The following is an 18,215-nucleotide window of genomic DNA, read 5'->3' as shown; positions in this document are numbered from 1 at the left end:
CTCAGGGGTAGATGTATAATTGCGTTTAAAGAACTGTGACTTTTTTTTTAATTCATGAAATGTATCTATTTTTTCCATTTTTATTTGATTTATTTCTCAAGTTTTCTTTGTTATTAATCATATTGAGTTGGATGACGAATGATCTGAGCATTTTATTATACTCCATCATAAAAATTGCATTTCTGTCATAAAAAGAATCATTTCAGTTCAATGTCAGCCTGTTTGACATCAAGTTAACCTGAATCGGTGTACTGTTGAAAAAGAATAATCAAATTGAATGTGGCGGAGGGTATGAATTTTTGTTTGGGTGCATGGTGTCCCGGTCCAGGTGTTGACCATCCCACAATGAACCTTTTGGCAAATCTGCGTATAATCCGCTAATGTTCTTAATCCCTAGGGGCGGGGTCACATTTTTTAAAAAGTGGATGAGAAATTAATCTTCTGTCAGGTAGAACAATCTGTCAGTGGCGGCAAGTAATATTTGCCCACCGCGTACTTAAATCCGCCTGTGGATGTGCGCCAATCTGGAGCCGAACCGGAACGCCAACTAGACTAGAAAGATCCTTTGTGTTAGAAATCGATCTTATCGGAAGCCAATGTTCAGATTTTTATTTAATTTTGACTTCATTTGCTTTCCCATCTATCGATTTGAAAAACCGAATATGGAAACATCAAAGGTTTTTCCACCCCAGGCGCAGCCCATTTTATCTGATTGTGCTATGGAGCAACCTTGTGTGTGGGCAATTATTATGCAATTAGCCCCTTTGTAAGTAACAGAAGCATATTTTCAAAATTAGACTGGAAATGTACTTGTTTGTTTAATTTCATAATGGTGGTTGGACCTGCACTCCAGAGGCACGAATGCAAATTTGAGAACTTTTCACAATATAATTCCCTGAAAGTGTTGCCTTCACCGTTGCTCAGCTTTGAATTCAATTTTCTAAAAATGCTGATAGGTGGTGTATATAGAAGAAGTCAATGTTTGCTTTTAACAAAGTTAAGTGTGCAAAATGTGTTAGCGTGTCCTCCCCCTCATGTGCCCCATATCCAGTGTTTCCATATTGCCGCAATACGCTACAGTTGGTGCGCTAACGTTGTTGTTTCTGCCCGAGTGCGTGAAAATAGACTTGACTTGGCGCAATTTGGTTTTGTCCCCCTTTCACGCACTCTATTTGCAAGGGAGAAAAAAAAAAAAAAAAAGGAAAAAAGGCCCAATCAAAGCAATTCGCCCCTCAGCCAGGCATCTTCTTTTCAAGTTGGATGGAAGACGCAAGGGAACAGATTCTTGTTTTCGCCACAAATGGAAAAGCAAATGAAGTCAAGCAATACGGAAGGTGGGATTGATTCCCCGGCAAGATGAGACACCGCAAAAACGCAAGGCGGTAACTAGAATATTAGGAACAGCTCACAATTGTGGTGTAGCACACCAAAACTGAAATCATTCATTTTTTTTGTGAGGATAAAAATATTTGACAAGGCGACTCCTTTGTACATATTCTTATGGCCAGGAAGAACAGCTTCTACAGTTGTAATACAGGCGATTTAATGTTGAAAAAAATATCTATTTTTTTAAAATTCTAACTAACAAATATAAAAAATATACCGTATTTTCCGCACTATAAGGCGCACCCTCAATTAATGACGTATTTTAAATCTTTTCCCACATATAAGGTGTACCGGATTATAAAGCGCAAATAATAATAATGACATATTTTAAAACTTTTTCAATTACAATACAGTAATACTCAAAGTAATAACAATAATAACTCAAATAATAACTCTAAACTCTCAATAGCATAATAGCTCAATGTCAATTTGAGCAACCTTTTTCAACTGTAAACACACAAAAGAAACAGGTAAAGCTTACTTTATCACTTCATTCCCCATCTATGAATCTCAATATTGATTCATATATAAGACGCACCTGATTATAAGGCGCACCATCAGCTTTTTAAAGAAATGAAGGCTTTTAGGTGTGCCTTATAGTGTGGAAAATATGGTACATACAGTAATTAATGCTTCAAACAGTTTGGGTTTTTTTTTAGGGTGTGGACTTCTCATTGCGGTATGGTTAAAAGCTCCACAAAGTTGAATTTCCATGACAAAACTAACTGCAAAGGACTTTATGGAAAACGGTGAGCACCATACCAGACCGGGGATAACTACCACATGTCAGCGTCCCCCGGACCGCTATCCATCAAGGGAAAGGCCCACTTCCGCATTCCATCCAGGTTTCACAGCAAATATATTCATGAGCCGGAGATTTACAGTACATGGTCCGGGATTGGCTCACGGAGGCGGTGAGCCACGTCGGGCTCCGCATCTGTGTAAGCATAGTGACAACACGCTTGTGCGCATCTCTTTTGTCCGTGTGGAATTTCAAATACTGCGCGCTGGCCTCCCCTGTGAACATCGTGGATTAAGAAGGTCCCCCAGCTGCGGGTGCGCGTGTCCCGCACGCCGGCGCGCGCTATAGCACATGTTTAATCTTTCATCAACGCAGCTGAATTACACATCGGAAGGTGGGATTGGTGGCTTTGCTCCCAAAAATAGCTCCTACTACGCTGCCTTCTGCTGCACTTGTCAGAGTGGCTCACTGCTGCTGAGGTCATTATTCGCTACACCTGAACAATCCAGTGCAAGTCGAGTGCAATAATACGGCCTCTGCAAAGTTCACGTACATTTTTATTATCGTTATACAATACGGGAGCTGCGTACTGTTTATTTAACCCTCGTGGCATTATGTTACAAATTATGGAAATTACTTTTTTATGATAACAAAAGAATCAATGGGGAATAAAGACTAGGGAGCTGAAATTCCCAGCAGATGATTGAAACATGTCAAATTTCAAAATGCTATGATTCTGACATTTCTATGTGATAGTAGCTATGCATGCGAGATTTTGTGTGCAGAAATAATCATCGTCCAAATTTTGGACCATAGAAAACCATTAGAATTACAATATTTGAGATGCATTTTAAAGGGATTCATAACATTGATTTTGCTGCGAATTTTGAAACATTCTGTTGAGCGGCCGTCAAACTATGTAAGCAAGCAGAAACTTTTGTTGTTGACTTGTGTTTCACCTCAAGACAGTAGATGGCGGTAGAGACCAGTTCATGGCTATGTCTTGAAGTCATCATCACGTCACAAACTACAGACTACAGAAAAGCTGACACGAACTAATAAATACATAAATTCAACGACTGATTGCTACTAATGATTTGGGGTTACGTTATTAACTAATTCGACAATTAAGTTAATCCCTACAAAATTTGGTATTGATTCATGTACGTTGCAAAAATCCTACTTTTTGATCATTTTGTCATATCCGCATGAAAGGTAGGGTGGCATAAATTCATTTTATCTCAGTTTAAATGCCAGGCTTTAATGATGTAATCGTTGTCCGCCCGTAACGGTTATAAAAAAGAAAAAAAATGTCAAGGAAAGCCTCCTAAAACATTTTTTTGGAGTTAATAAAGGCACTGCTGGTGCTGACTCCCATTTCACATGAGTATTAGATGTGATTAATATACTCACTTTCCATTTCAAAAAGGGTGTGCACACTTATGCAACCACTGTTATATTTTTCAGTTGAGTTGTACATAAGATTTTAATTGAAAGCTTTATTTTTTTGTGTTTTTTTGTTTTTTTTTTTTTTAACTACAAAAATCTACAATTTAAAAGGGTGTGTAGACTTTTCATACCCGCTATAAATTTCGGCCTGATGGTCAAAGTAAGCAGTTAGATTTTGACAGTGTATCATTTTGTTGTCTTTATGTATCCTAAATGAGGCGTTCAGGTACACTGTGTAATCATTGCCGAGTCCTGCGTGATGTGAAAAGGAAAAAAAAAAAAAAAATGCATGGCACAGTGCGTAATCGCATTGCACCACAGCCCAATTATTTCTGCCATTTTTCTTGCCGTTTGAGAGGCGAGCGATGGAACCAGATGAAAAGACGTCAAAAAAAAAAAAAAAACGTCCCGGCTCTCCGCGGCGGCGATTTGTCATCGTGACGGACGCTGATTGCTCCTCCATTTTGTCGCACTTGTGAACTGTGAGCAACAAGAGAGTGGGACATCAAAGTCATGTTTATTTTCTTTTTTGTTTTCTTTTTCAAGCTTCAAGTTGAAGGAGCGCATACGGGAGACGGACGCGCCGCCGCTTCTTGTGCCGCTGCTCGATTCCTCGCCATTTTGCGGAGTCACGCCGGCCTTCAACTCATCACCTGCAATGGCCCACAGCAAGTAGCTTTTTCTTTTCTTTTTTTTTAATTTAGGAGGAGGGGCTTCCCTTCCTCTATTTCGCTTCCTGACCTTCTGGGAGCACACTTCCTCGTCGTCAAATCGCGAATGACAAATGAAAGGTGGGCGGACCCAAAATGGGCTGCACGAGGACCAACAACAACAACAAAATCTAATTCCACCTTGAGGTGTAATGCAGGTCAAATAAGAAGTCAATTATTAGACGGGGGTATAAATTATTAACTTAAAAAAAAAAATGCATGGTATTCCCACACTCACGCTTTCGCTTTTTGCGAATTTACATTCGCGACCTTAAATGTTTCGTCCTTATTTTTCTTGCAATTTTTCTTCTTTTTGAGTCAGACGACCAGTCGAAAAATAGGGATTTTATGTAAAAACTAAATTAATTTTAATTTATGATACATATTGTGGGTTCGTTGATATTTTTGATAATATTTTTCCGCTTTTTAAGTCATATCACACAAAAAATAATAGTTATGTATTAATTTTCAAATAAAAAATATAATTTTTATGTATTTATTTCCTACTGGAAGAGATTTACCTCTATTTTTCATGATAAACAGAAAAATAATATATACAGTTGATATATATATATATATATATATATATATATATATATATATATATATATATATAAACTATTTTTTATGTATTTATTAACCAAAAAAATCAAATTTAAAACAGGAAAGTAAAGCAAAAAATCACTTATGAATGCTTCATTTTTTTTCAAAATTTGAAAATTTTTTTAACAAGAGACACGACTAAAAAAAGAGAACAAAAGCAACAAAAAAAATCAAGCTCTACGTTGTGAATTTCAGTTATTGTGGGAATGTTAATTAGTTTTTTACTTAGTTAATTAGTTGTTTATTTGTTTTCTGGTTACTGTGGGTATTTTGGGGAACGTTCCCCCGCCCTGAAAAAAGAGGAAGCACTATGTTGCTATAAAATGTGCATATCATACATAATACCAGCTATTGCACTTTGTAAATGTAAGTAAATTACTTTAGAATAATATTTAACAATACAATTGTCTAATGAACTATCTACACATACATTCATTTCACAAACATCTTAATGTATATGTATATATTACAATAAAACCTGGTAAAAGAAACACATTCAATTTTCAGAATAGATGGATTAAATAGGAGTATATATTTTTTGGGGGGCTTTTTCCCTGCTTGCATTTTCACCAATCACGCCCCTCCTATTGACATAAAATAAACACGTGGAGCAATCACACATCAGGTGGAGTGCTAAGATCATGACTCATCTAAGATATTTTTTACCCTCCACGGTAGGTGCTGCTGTTTTACTTAGCAACCGATTTCAAATGGTCTTACCCATGTCGTTAATAACCGTTAGACCAGGTCGTTACTGGAAATACCTTGATGGGAAAAGCGGATGACGACGCCAGGGAGGCGTTTATTTGACTTAAGTGCCCTGTTTGGAGAAATCGGGTCCCCAAAAGTCTGGTTCCACCGTGTCAATCAAAAGTGACTCGTGATTTTGAGTCGAATCCCAGCGCTAGCTTAAACCTAATGCTGTGTCCGCCGCATCCAGCATAGTACTGACTTGTGCATCAGTGATGCGGCACCAGCCGGGTAAAAGGTGTGTCCCGCAGTGGAGTGGGCGTGGCTACTGCACCAAGGCCACGCACGCACACATACACGCGGCGCATACAGTGAGAGTGTCAAAAACACGGCAGCTCACACACTTGTGGTGTACATGAATCCCACTTTTTATTTGCTCGGCATTCCTTATTCTGATGTCTTTTTTTTTTTTGGTTACATTTTCAAATCATTCTTTGAAAAACAAAGCAAAACCGTAGCACCAGAGCAGTTTTTTGGATATTTTTTTATTTAGAAAAATTAATTTGTGCTATTTTTCCGATTCGGAGCATTTTGATTTGAGTGTGTGTGTGTTGGGGGCCATGTAAAAAAAAAAAATCGACTTCTTCACTTCCCCCACTTTTGAAATAAAGCTGTGCATATGGATTTCTTTTGTCGTTGCAATAACAGTAAATGCATTTTTAAAAAATTAGCATCACTTAGCGTACAAGCAGGGGAAATAAGCTTCTCGTTGATGGTGAATTTCATTTTTAGATTTTTTATATATATATATATATATATATACTTTATATATATATACTATGTATAAGTATACATTTATATCATGTCTATATACAAGTATGGCACTTGATTACACGTAAAGAAAAACACAGAAAAAAGAGAAACCGCTGAACAAATAATAATAAAACCTGCGGGCGCTTTGGTGTGTCCTACAAAATCAAACATTAAGGTAAAGTCAACAGACGTTAGCGTTTGCAGCGACGGCTGATATAAGAAAGCAATGGATCCGGCTCTTATGTTTAAGGTCAAGTGGTGTGACACAGGCAACGAAAACACCCACATGTATGTCTTTATATATTTATGTCTATATCTATATGTATATGGATATGTTAGTGTCCTTTTGACGGTGTCATTTAACTACAGGCGGAGATGGGGGGAAAAAAAGCACGTTTTTGGATCAAGCTTTCAGGTGTTTCCCTCCTTTTAGTGCATTTTCAAAGGGGGTTTGGTCACATTATTAGGTACGTCTAAGGTATACAAATTCAAATATTGTGGTTTTTCTTTGACGACCACAGTCATGGATAGAGTTAATAGGTCTAAAAAATAGAATGATGACAGGTGTACCTAATGAAGTGTCCATTGTGTGTCGTTGTCAACGCACGGTTGCTCTTATGAAGTACAAATGCAAATAAAAAAAATGACGCGTCAGTGCAATCTTCGCCGTAAATTAGCAAACCGGCGCACGCGTAATCCAAGCCCAGAATTCATGGAAAGAAAGGGGAGGTCAAACTTGCCCAAGTCATGATGTGGATTCAGGCGTGCGTAATGGTCAGAAGTTCCAAATGTGTGGGGAGGGGCGCTTTCGGGGGGGAGGGGGTCTGGGGGGGGCAGTCCTCCTTAGACGTACGCCGAGTCGCTGGACTGCGTGCGCCCGAAATTGGGCACGCTCATCCTCGGCAGGTCCTTGTTGCGAATCTCGTAGATGGACTTGCGGCGGGCCTGCACGCCGCGCACGGCCGTCTTGATCTTCCGCCAGCCCAGGTGGTTGAGCTCGGCCAGGTTGAGCACCACGCAGAAGCCGCTGACGGCGAACATGAAGACCAGGAAGACGGTCTTCTCCGTGGGGCGCGACACGTAGCACTCCACGTCCTTGATGCAGGGGTAGCGGTCGCACTCGTACACGGAGGGCACGTTGAAGCCGTACAGGAAGTACTGACCCACCAGGAAGCCGATCTCCAGCGCGTTGCGGAACACCACCTGGATGATGTAGAATCGCGAGATGCCCTCCTGCCGCCTCATTTTGGACTTTGTAGTTCTGGCGGCCGCCGAGTTGGGCATCTCCTTCACCTCCAGGCAGTCGGGCTCGGCCTCCTTGGTGGAGTTCTCGCTGTTCTGCAGCACCACGCCGTTCACCACCGTGTTCTTGATCTTCTTGGCCGAGTCCTCGCCCCCGCCGCCGCCGCCCCCGCCGCCGCCGCCCCCGAGACCGCTGCGCTTGAGCAGCGAGTCGGGCTCCTTGTCCAGCGTCAGGTAGACGGTGGAGTAGCGGCGCTCCTTCTGCTTGGCCGACTGGTGCACCGAGTAGGTGATGAAGCACAGGCTGGGCGTGCAAACCATGATGATCTGGAAGACCCAGTAGCGGATGTGCGAGATGGGGAAGGCCTTGTCGTAGCACGCCTGGTTGCAGCCCGGCTGCAGCGTGTTGCACACGAACATGGTCTGCTCGTCATCGTACACCGTCTCGCCCACGATGGCCACGATCAGGATCCGGAAGATCACCACCACCGTCAGCAGGATCCTTTTTCAATAAGGAGAAAAAACAAGTGCAAACAAGTGAACTCGTTTCAAAGAGGACAAAAGACGTCTCGGGTGGCTTTCGGGAGCTGTCCGGTTCTGAAGTGCTTTTTTTTGTTTGCCTTACCCGTCTACCCTAATTCAACATCTAGAGTGCAAACCACGACACACACACCAAAAAACGAGGAGGGGGTGCACAGACATGGGTCCTGTGGGGGGGAGGAGGGGGTGCACGAGACGATAGCCGGGGGGGGGATTGTGGACCATGCTAAAGACGATCCTGGAGGCTGCTGTGTCCCTCTTGTCCTTTCTTCTCGCCTTACCTTCCTATCATGGTCGAGTGCTGCTGGACAGCAGCCTCCAGGAGCCTCTCTAGTATAGTCCATTCCCCCATTTCTGAGCATCCGGAGGAGCAGAAGAGGGCACAAGTGGTGGTGGTCCCAGAAAAATGAAGAAAAAAAAGAAAAAGATCTTCTTGGCTTTCTTTAGTAGTTGTTTTTTTTAAATTTTACTTCCCCCTGAAAAAGAGTCCAAGCCTGGCGTCAGAGCGCATCCCGCCGCGCCGAGCGTCTCTTTGTCTGTGTGCCGCGCGCTCGCACCGCCGCACCGCCGCCGCCACGTTGCCCCCCCGTCATGTGGTGCTGGTATAGGCAGCAAGTAGGTAGGGGGGTTGAGGGAAAGGGGGGGTTGACTCCTAAACCCTCCGATGCGCACGGTCCTCACATCGGGTGTCCGCGTGGAGGGGAGCTGGCGTTGAATGTCTTTGCCAGCGTTAATCCGCCTTTAAGTACTGCCCCCACCACCTCCTCTTCCTCCTGCTCCTCCTCCTCCTCCTCGTCCTCACGCGCACAGACTCGCGCGCCCGAGGATTCCGGTTGGGAGTCATTCACTTCACTTGAACATAGAGTTTTATGCACAGGGCCGCTACAGTGAAATATGTGTCGCATTGAAGGGACACTTACATCGTCAATTATTTCATTAATCCTTTGTCATATCCTCCTGAGACACAGCCTATTCATTTGTGTCCATTTTGTCTCAACAAGACAGGAAGGTTAATTGCGTCCCAGCGAAACAGATCGGAAAAGTCATCTACTTTGCACGATGGAACTTTAGTAGGGTAGCTCCAAATTGAGCACATTTCATACACAAGGAGTATCCCTCAAGGATCAATCCTTGCCCCCCTTTTGTTTTTTTAAAGCCTGTCATCTCGAGGAGTCAAATAAGTATATCATTTGGTTCATGAATCATCACAAAGCTTTATTTTACCTGTCACTATTTAAAGGGTAACGACATCACACCACAGATGCTAACTGTTAGCCCGTGTGCCTAAAGAGTTTCTCATTGCTTGTTAGCAGTTAGCTTGAAATTTGAATTTTTATTTATTTTTATTTTTTTACAATGACTTGACAAGGCTATGTAGCTTTGTTTACATCTTCTTACAAACCAAAATTTGTGTCATATGTGTCTACTGTGGTGTCCATTCTCCCTCAGTAAGACAGAATAGTTAATAGCCTCCCAGAAAAACGCATGGGAAGTCCAGGATGTCCTCTAATTAGAACAGGAGGACTTTAGTTGGGTAGCTCCAAAGTTATAGGACCATAATCCGTTGCCCACTACAGTGGACACAAACAAATAGACTGAGTCCCAGGAGTATATAGCACATTTCATACACGTGGGGTATGGCCATGGGGAATCCCTCAAGGATCAACACTTGCCCCTCTTTTGTTTTTTGTTTTAAGGACTTTAGTAGGGTATGTTATGATCAACAACAATTGTTCACTTCAGTGGACAAAAGATCAGGCCGATTCTCAGGAAGATTGAAGACGTTTCACGGCTATGGCCACGGGGAGTCCCTCAAGCGTCAGCCTTTGGGCCCCATTTATTCTTTAACAGAGAATGCCATCTAGAGGAGTCGATAAATACAATAACTGTTTCATTCATATGCATTTTTCTAAAAAAATTACTCTCCATTGTGTATTCCATGTAGCTCATGGGAATTTTCTATAGTGTAGCCTGCTGCTTTGCACTTCCGGTAACCCTAGTGGTGGATAGAGTGACTACACATTGGATGCCTTTCACTTGGGTAGCTTGGGAACAGCTGGAACACGTAATGAAAACCATTTTTTGGATCAAACTATGGTGGACAATTTTCTAGAAATGACATGTTTGTATTACCCCAAAAAATAAACAATGAAAATTCATATTAACAGACCCCGCAGAGCCATGTTCAGGCCCTTAGATCGCAGATGCTGGCTTGTTTTAAAGATCGCGCAGAAATCGTAGCGCATTTGATCACGATAAAAAACAACATTGGCTTGACTCTAATGATATTAGACCTTTTAATTTATTATTATGATTATGATGATGATGAAAGTAGGCAAGAGTGAGATTTGTCCATCAATGTACCAAAGGGGATTAAGTAAGGTCACATGACCGCCTGTGTTTTCCCTCAATGAAACGTGGCGCGGTGGCTTATCCTCTCCGCTCGCGCTAATCTTTTCTAATTCAAATCTTTAATAACCTTTATTCGCCAATCACGTGAACAAAGGACACTTTCATATTTTTATCCACGTTTAATTTAAGAGCGGTCTCATTCGTGGGACTCGAAACCGCCCGAGCGCGCCGTGAATAAAACAAAGAGGCACGCACGCCTTGCAGGTCCTGGCTTCTTGTTTATTTATAAAGCTATACATGTAGAAATTGTAAACAAACGGTAGCAAAAGAATCTGAAGGGGGTGTGGCTTAGAAGCACTTCCTGTGGACGATGGATGGTCCCGCCTCATCGTACTCCTGCTTGCTGATCCACATCTGCTGGAAGGTGGACAGGGAGGCCAGGATGGAACCTCCGATCCACACCGAGTACTTCCTCTCGGGGGGCGCGATGATCTGAGCGCGAGCGAAAAGCATTAGACAATTTACCGTGTTCTTTCCGACTATAATAACATTTTTTACCACAGATGTAGATTTAACCAAGTAGCTAGTGTTTTACAGTAAAACAGCTCATTTTTTTACAGCGTATTCATAATTTTCTTGAATAAATAAATATGTTTTTCTGACTATAAGCCTCACCCCTATATAAGCCGCAGCTGCTAAAATTGAGAAAAAAATCTTTGTCATGGATAAGCCGCACCGGATTGTAAGCCACAAGTGTGTTTTTTTTCGTCTTGTTTTTTTAACAACAACATCCCATCTTCAACAGGCTGAACACGCCTCCATATTTGTAGAAATATGGATGGCCGGCCATTTTCAACAAGACAGATTTAGATGGCAGTTCAAACTCAAAATCAATCTTTTGTTTATTTGATTGATTATTTTAGTGAGCGTATAAACACATTGCACATCATTCAAATATGCAATATACTTACAGTATATATGCATATAAAACAAATCACAAATTTTATACAAGATCTTATTCAGTATACACATATTGTTTTATATTTTTAATACTATATTTTTAAAACTCTTTTAGAGCACAGCTGCACATCTGTTTAGTTCTATTTCTAAGTCGTATCATAAATTAACAACTTAACTTTTCTCCTGATGACTAGAAAAAAAAAAGGGTATAAGCCGCAGGGTTCAAATCATTAGAAAAAAGGTGCAGCTTATAGTATGAACACGTCAGAATAAATATATAAATAAATATTCTATACAATTTTTACCACTGCCATCATTGTGGGGTGGGATTGTAAAAAAGGGATTTGGGCATATTTTATGAAAAACTAAATTGTAAATCAACGTTATAGAAACAATATACATGTGTATTCCTAAATTTTGACGTAGTTGATAAGTATCACGGTCCCACGTGTGTTTTTATTTGTACTTTTTCTCCATCTTTGTGGAATGCGCCAGGATGTTTTGATATCGAGCCGCTTTTGCTGTAAAATAGTTGAGTAGCTTCAAAATAACTTTGGCTACCTTGATCTTCATGGTGCTTGGGGCCAAAGCGGTGATTTCCTTCTGCATGCGGTCAGCAATACCGGGGTACATGGTGGTCCCCCCCGACAGGACGTTGTTGGCATACAGGTCCTTCCTGATGTCGATGTCGCACTTCATGATGCTGTTGTAGGTGGTCTCGTGAATGCCGGCCGACTCCATGCCTGCGCGAGAGCGGCTTAGCCTCGCGCGCGTCCCGCGACCCCCACGCCGCAAAAAAAAAACACTCCGCCGTCAGCTGCTGTCGCAGCCGCTACGGCCGACGGCTCCCCCAGCAGCCGGCGCCAGCGAATGCCGACGATATGCGACCGCTTTAAATAAGACGCGATCAAACGTGATGGAGAAGTTTAGCTTCACGGAAGAAAAGTGAAAAGCATCTACTGTGCTTGGCATCTATTAGTGGTTGAAAATTAAACTGATTATTATGGCACTAATTTAAAACGGTGGTGGTTCACTAGGGAGCTGAAATTTCACCCAGATGGTCACAACGTGTCAACGTTCAACATGCCTCTAAGTGCCAGTCCTTGGCGAAAATACTGCAAGAATGATGTGGAAGAAAATGACCCAAAAATGGTCAAAACATTTCTCAATAATTATTGTATTAATAGTTAGGGGTGACAATTTGTTACAATTTGTTTATTTTTGAATTCGTAAAATACATGCAACTTAAATTAAGCATAAATATGTTCAAAATGACAGCTATTGAACTACTTGTAACACAAATCTAAATTGATGTCCTGTACCGTCTTTAATTGCGCATGCAATGCATTCCATGAACTGAAAAGGAACGTTTATTTTTTATTTTTTTATCATTTGTATTTACTAGTATCTACTGCTATTCAGTTACCCACGAATAGTGAAAATCTGCATATGATTGACACGTATTGAAATGCACTGGGAGGAAACATGCTATTTAATTTATTATGGTTTTTATAATTAATTGGCTCATTAATCGGTAATTGTTATTTGCGTACGGGCAAACAGGAAGTAAACAACAAAAATGCAATCGCTTCATTTTTCATGCTAATTTTTCAGAAATTCCCTGTTTTGAAGCATTGAAATACAAAAGTCGTTCAAAATAACCTTGCAAAAGTTTGTTTTGCATTTTTCTCAAGAGCTTTCCAGAGCTATGGAGTTAAAAATCGGTAGTAGAAAAGAAAAAGATTTTAATCACTTTTTTTAGCACGATTTCTCTATGTACATATTAAAAAATGTGAACTTTTAGTGCCTTTTACTTTATGATGATTGAATTTTGAACACGGGTCCGCGAGTGACCTTTTGCCGATTGTTTTCTACGCACCGATAAAAGACGGCTGGAAGAGGGTCTCGGGGCAGCGGAAGCGCTCATTGCCGATGGTGATGACCTGCCCGTCCGGCAGCTCGTAGCTCTTCTCCAAGGACGAGGACGAAGCGGCGGTGGCCATCTCGTTCTCAAAGTCCAGCGCCACGTAGCACAGCTTCTCCTTGATGTCACGCACGATCTCACGCTCGGCTGCCGGGTCAGGATGTTCCCGTTAGCCGAGCGGAAGGAAAGCAAAAAAAAAAAAAAAACATTTGGGACGGGGCGAAAGGCGTACCTGTCGTGACAAAGGAGTAGCCGCGCTCGGTCAGGATCTTCATCAGGTAATCGGTGAGGTCGCGCCCGGCCAGGTCCAGACGCATGATGGCGTGGGGGAGGGCGTAACCCTCGTAGATGGGTACGTTGTGGGTCACGCCGTCTCCGGAGTCCAGCACGATACCTGACCGTCACACCGCGGCGCCAGCAAAAGTTACAAAAGTAGCGTACTTCAGTTTGCGTCCTTTGTTTCAATGCTCCTGAACACTTGACGGTAGAAAATGAAGCCTCTGACTTTGTTTTTTTCAGTTTTCCGGCGGCTAGTTTTAACATTTGTATTCAAAAACATACAAACAAGAAACCACAGTGCCCGAAGAGGAACAACCAATCATATTTTTGACAAGTTCCCATCCGGGCGCGGGCAACGTACCGGTGGTACGGCCGGAGGCGTAGAGGGACAGCACGGCCTGGATGGCCACGTACATGGCGGGCACGTTGAAGGTCTCGAACATGATCTGGGTCATCTTCTCGCGGTTGGCCTTGGGGTTGAGGGGCGCCTCGGTCAGCAGGGTGGGGTGCTCCTCGGGGGCCACCCGCAGCTCGTTGTAGAAGGTGTGGTGCCAGATCTTCTCCATGTCGTCCCAGTTGGTGATGATGCCGTGCTCGATTGGGTACTTGAGGGTCAGGATGCCCCTTTTGCTCTGGGCTTCGTCGCCCACGTAGGAGTCCTTCTGACCCATGCCCACCATCACGCCCTGAGAGAACACGGAGGAACCCTTTACTCTGAGACATCGCCGGATCGAAACGCCATGATGTTCCTCGTCTCTGCGGAGCATTAGATCCATTTTTGGGGGGCTGCTTGGGCAACAGCATTATGCAAACGTTTTACCGCACGGTAATTGTTGCCGGTGCTTAGCATAAATTAGCCGCTAGCTAGCAGTTGCGGTTGCTACTTTTGAACATACCAGGCTGAGCTAAATGTGTCCTCTGTGGCTCTGACGTCACTTGTCTCGAAACGTGAAAAATTATTATGGGTCATGAATATTTTTTTTGCTTCAACCTCTCAAATTGTTCATTAGCATAAGATTTATTACTATTAGATTTATTACCATTCACAAAAAAAATTGAAAAACGGTATGGTCAGTCTGTAGTCTGTGACGTGATGATGACCCTTAAAGACATAGATATTAACTGGTCTCTACCGCCACCTACTGTCTTGAGGTGATAAACAAGTCAACAAAGAATTTTTTGTTAGCTGACATAGTTTGACCACCGCTCAACTGAATATTGCAAAAATCGCAGGAAAATTTGTCATAAATCCTATTAAAATGCATCTCGAAAATTGTCATTATGGTTAATGGTTTAAATGGTCCCAAATTTGGACAATTATTATTTGCGTACACAAAATCTCGCACGTCCAGCTGCAATCATATAGAAATGTCCGAATCGTTGCACTTTTAAATCTTACATGTTTTAATCATCTGCTGGAAATTTCAGCTACCTAGTGTTTTTTTTTTTTTATTTATGATATCAAACAAAAAAAATCAAAGGAATTTCCTATATATGTAACATAATGCCACAAGGTTTTCTAGTTGAAGAAATGAATGGTAATATATTGCCGTATACGGAGTCAGTTTGTAAACAATAGTCCCGCCAATCACCACTGCGAACACAAGCTGCTTGCATTTTGTTAAATTACCTCAGCTACAGCTGAAAAATGAGCCTGCACAAAAGTGCCTCTCTTGTTGTTTACGTTTGCATACTACTGTACTTCCTTAATTTTCTTGCAGTCTTTGCAATGAAAAGGAAACTTCTACCGGGCATGATTTTGTATCACAAATTTTGCCGAATTCTAGTCCGCAATTCTTGGCCGCAATGGCCAATCAAGTTACCTGGTGACGAGGGCGTCCCACAATGGACGGGAAGACGGCGCGCGGAGCGTCGTCCCCGGCGAAGCCGGCCTTCACCAGACCGGAGCCGTTGTCGCACACGAGGGCGGTGGTCTCGTCGTCGTCGCACATGGTGTCACCTCTGAAACCAGAAAACAAATTTTGTTTTTTTGGAACTTTCTACTTCAATGGATCCCCATTGGATTTTTCTTAGCATCTCAAGGAAAAGCCCATGAATGGAGAAGAGCTAAAATGGTTCCAAAGAAGTGATGACATGCTTCTGATTCCACTTTCTCGGCTTTAATCCACACCGCCCCGCCCCGGGTCCCCGTACTCACCGGATCAGAACTGGGCACCTTGGGACCTCGGGAGAGTCTCGGCCGGGAGGGGGGTGTCAGAGCGTCAGGTCGGCCGCTTTTATAGCCCGAGACGGGGGGCTGTGCCTTCTCCGTATATGGTAGCCCGCCGCGCCATTGACAACTGCGCTCCATGAATGGCGTGACAAGGACGGGGAAGTCCATCTGTGCCATGTATGGACGACGGCACAGATGGACCAAGACAAGTTTCTTCTTTGGATCTTGACTCCGACTCCTGATTAAACACTTAAGGCTCACCTTCAGTAATGTCCCCGTTTCCATCTTATGATGTCAAAAAGCTCATATTTAAGATATGTAAAAAAAGGAGTAAAAAAAATCGACAGCGCTACATTTTAGCATATGGCTAGCTGACTTTTTGTGTACATGGTTATACATGTACCTATCAAATTTCATAGACTTAGGCCAAACATACCAGGATTCCCCCCCCCCCCCCCCCCCCCAACTGTAGGTGGGGCTACTGAGATAGTTTGCTTTCATCTTTTATGACAATTGAAACATTGAAACAATGTGCTTGAAAGTTCAAGGTTGAAGTCTTGTTTAGATTTTTTCTACAAATGATTGAACTTCATAACTCTGGAAAAAAATGCAAAACAAGCCAACAGCCTACTATTCAGTTTGATTGTGTATATTACACTTCAAAATAGCATCTTGTAGAAAATATCGTATTGCCCCCTTACCGTTTTTATCGCCTACTATTGGCTACTTTATTATTCGCTCTATTGTGTGGAATGAAAGTCCACTTGGGGAAGTAAATAGAATATGAATATGATTGTGTATTGTTACTATGCCTATGACTATAAAACTCAAAATAAACCAACACCACATGCCAATCAACCATCTTTGAATTTTTGAACTGTTAATTTAAATTTTAATCCCTAAGGTTTAATAAGTAATAAATATACATAATACTGGTTCCAATGTATTTCTTGAGGGTACCCCAAAAATGGCAAATCTGTTCAATCATTAGCAATTCAGCATGAAATTGAGCAACACTAGAAAAAAATGTAAAAAAAAAGAAAAAAACAAATGTAGGCAGAACAATAGTATGGATTTTTGAAAACGATGATTTTCAAATTGTGACATTTTTGGCCCATTCGCAGCGATATTTCAATGATCTCTTAATGGTTTGAATTAGTGATATATAGCATGTGAAATGATTGCGCAAACCCGTAACTTTAAAGGGAAAATAACGTTTTTATGTTTACTATTCAGCGTATTTCAAAATGTATTTCATGTAAAAATATTGAGAGCTTACTAACAATTACATCACTAATCAATGCTTAGGGTATAAAAAAATGTATTCATTGTTTTTCCAAAGTAAAATCAGTTGCCAATGTCTTATTTTTATTTGAAAATATTCCGTTTTAATGGATAAACATCCAATGGTATTTGAATGCTCAACCGGCACAATTTCCTCCTACTTTTCCGCGGACGTCCCGAGCTATTTTACAGCGTCTTTGTTGCGCTTATTTTTGGGGTGGGATCAGGTTTGACTTTGCGGGCGCACAGTAGCGCCACTATAGCGGCGCGAGTGTGGAGCACTTGTCAAACAGCTGGCGTCTGCAGCTGTTGCCTCTTTCAAGGCCCCCGGGCACAAAGAGGGCCACCAAGACTCCCCCCCCCCCCCCCCCCCCCCCAACCTCAAAAGAAAAACAGTTTGATGCTTACATTCTTTTTCGGACATAAATAAACCATCGCTGATCCTGGAGCTGCGGCAGGCCCCCAGTGGATGTAGAATCTTTCTCATTTCATCATTTGTCATTTTTCTGAGATGATTGAACGCATAACTGCAGTAATAAGTGCTTTCTAATTAAACTATTGTAAGTGAAAAACATAAAACAACAACAATACCCTTCCGAATTCTGCTTTTTGCCCATATATGGCAATAGGGAAGGTTAGCAAGCAATTGATAGAGTTGAAAAAGTCGAATGAGCTTCTTGGATTGTTATTGTTGAGAGTAGCATGTCCCCCATGGGAAATGGCTCTTGTATTGCATGGCACGCAAGAGCAATCCCTATGCAGATGGCGTGTGTGTAAGAAAGAAAGGAATGGAAATAGTTTGCTATTCAATTTTGATCTGTCCTTGCATGTTTTCAGTGTTTTGCTTCAAGAATTGAAGAATTTTTCGCTAGCCCGGCCTTAATATCAGCCAACTTGGGCTGACTTTGAACGTCGTCAAATATAAATATAGATTTACTTTCAACCCCTCAACATCTTCAGTGACGTCAGACATATCCTTACATATGTAATTGTGTGAAGGCAAGAGCCTTCAGTTATTCCTCTTTTTTTATTCCGCCCGTTTATTGACGCGTTTCAACTTATTCCAAG

General features: G+C 41.9%; 2 protein-coding genes and 1 long non-coding RNA gene across 3 annotated transcripts in view; 1 reads left to right on the top strand and 2 right to left on the bottom strand.

Moving 5' to 3' along the window:
- The window catches only part of LOC148412701 (uncharacterized), an 81,099-nt gene that overhangs the window by 56,892 nt on the left and 5,992 nt on the right, over positions 1-18,215 (top strand). The window contains exon 4 of the long non-coding RNA XR_015867741.1: positions 4,124-4,245. This is a non-coding gene — a long non-coding RNA (uncharacterized LOC148412701). The remainder of the gene's footprint in view (positions 1-4,123; positions 4,246-18,215) is intronic.
- Positions 5,985-8,886, bottom strand: LOC148412704 (gap junction delta-2 protein). The gene is made up of 2 exons (XM_088432649.1): positions 8,457-8,886; positions 5,985-8,137 (listed from the first exon to the last, which is right to left on the bottom strand). Exons 1-2 carry the CDS (start codon positions 8,525-8,527, stop codon positions 7,237-7,239), a joined length of 972 nt encoding a protein of 323 aa, XP_088288775.1. The 5' UTR covers positions 8,528-8,886; the 3' UTR covers positions 5,985-7,236.
- On the bottom strand, positions 10,786-15,889 carry LOC148412703 (actin, alpha cardiac muscle 1). Its single transcript, XM_088433389.1, has 7 exons — positions 15,849-15,889; positions 15,514-15,652; positions 14,052-14,376; positions 13,644-13,805; positions 13,367-13,558; positions 12,049-12,230; positions 10,786-11,019 (listed from the first exon to the last, which is right to left on the bottom strand). Exons 2-7 carry the CDS (start codon positions 15,640-15,642, stop codon positions 10,876-10,878), a joined length of 1,134 nt encoding a protein of 377 aa, XP_088289515.1. The 5' UTR covers positions 15,643-15,652; positions 15,849-15,889; the 3' UTR covers positions 10,786-10,875.

This window comes from Hippichthys cyanospilos, chromosome 14 (genome assembly GCF_059441005.1).
Source record: "Hippichthys cyanospilos isolate Australia breed blue-spotted pipefish chromosome 14, RoL_Hcya_1.0, whole genome shotgun sequence".
NCBI lineage: Eukaryota > Metazoa > Chordata > Actinopteri > Syngnathiformes > Syngnathidae > Hippichthys > Hippichthys cyanospilos.
This window is presented reverse-complemented; position numbering and strand designations above follow the sequence as displayed.

Coding starts and splice junctions, on each gene's coding strand:
- LOC148412704 (XM_088432649.1), bottom strand. CDS start 8,527: ATGGGGGAATGGACTATACTAGAGAGGCTCCTGGAGGCTGCTGTCCAG. Junction 8,138..8,456: donor CACTCGACCATGATAGGAAG/GTAAGGCGAGAA, acceptor TTATTGAAAAAG/GATCCTGCTGACGGTGGTGG.
- LOC148412703 (XM_088433389.1), bottom strand. CDS start 15,642: ATGTGCGACGACGACGAGACCACCGCCCTCGTGTGCGACAACGGCTCC. Junction 13,806..14,051: donor CGCCTCCGGCCGTACCACCG/GTACGTTGCCCG, acceptor TGTGACGGTCAG/GTATCGTGCTGGACTCCGGA. Junction 11,020..12,048: donor CAAGCACCATGAAGATCAAG/GTAGCCAAAGTT, acceptor GCTCGCGCTCAG/ATCATCGCGCCCCCCGAGAG.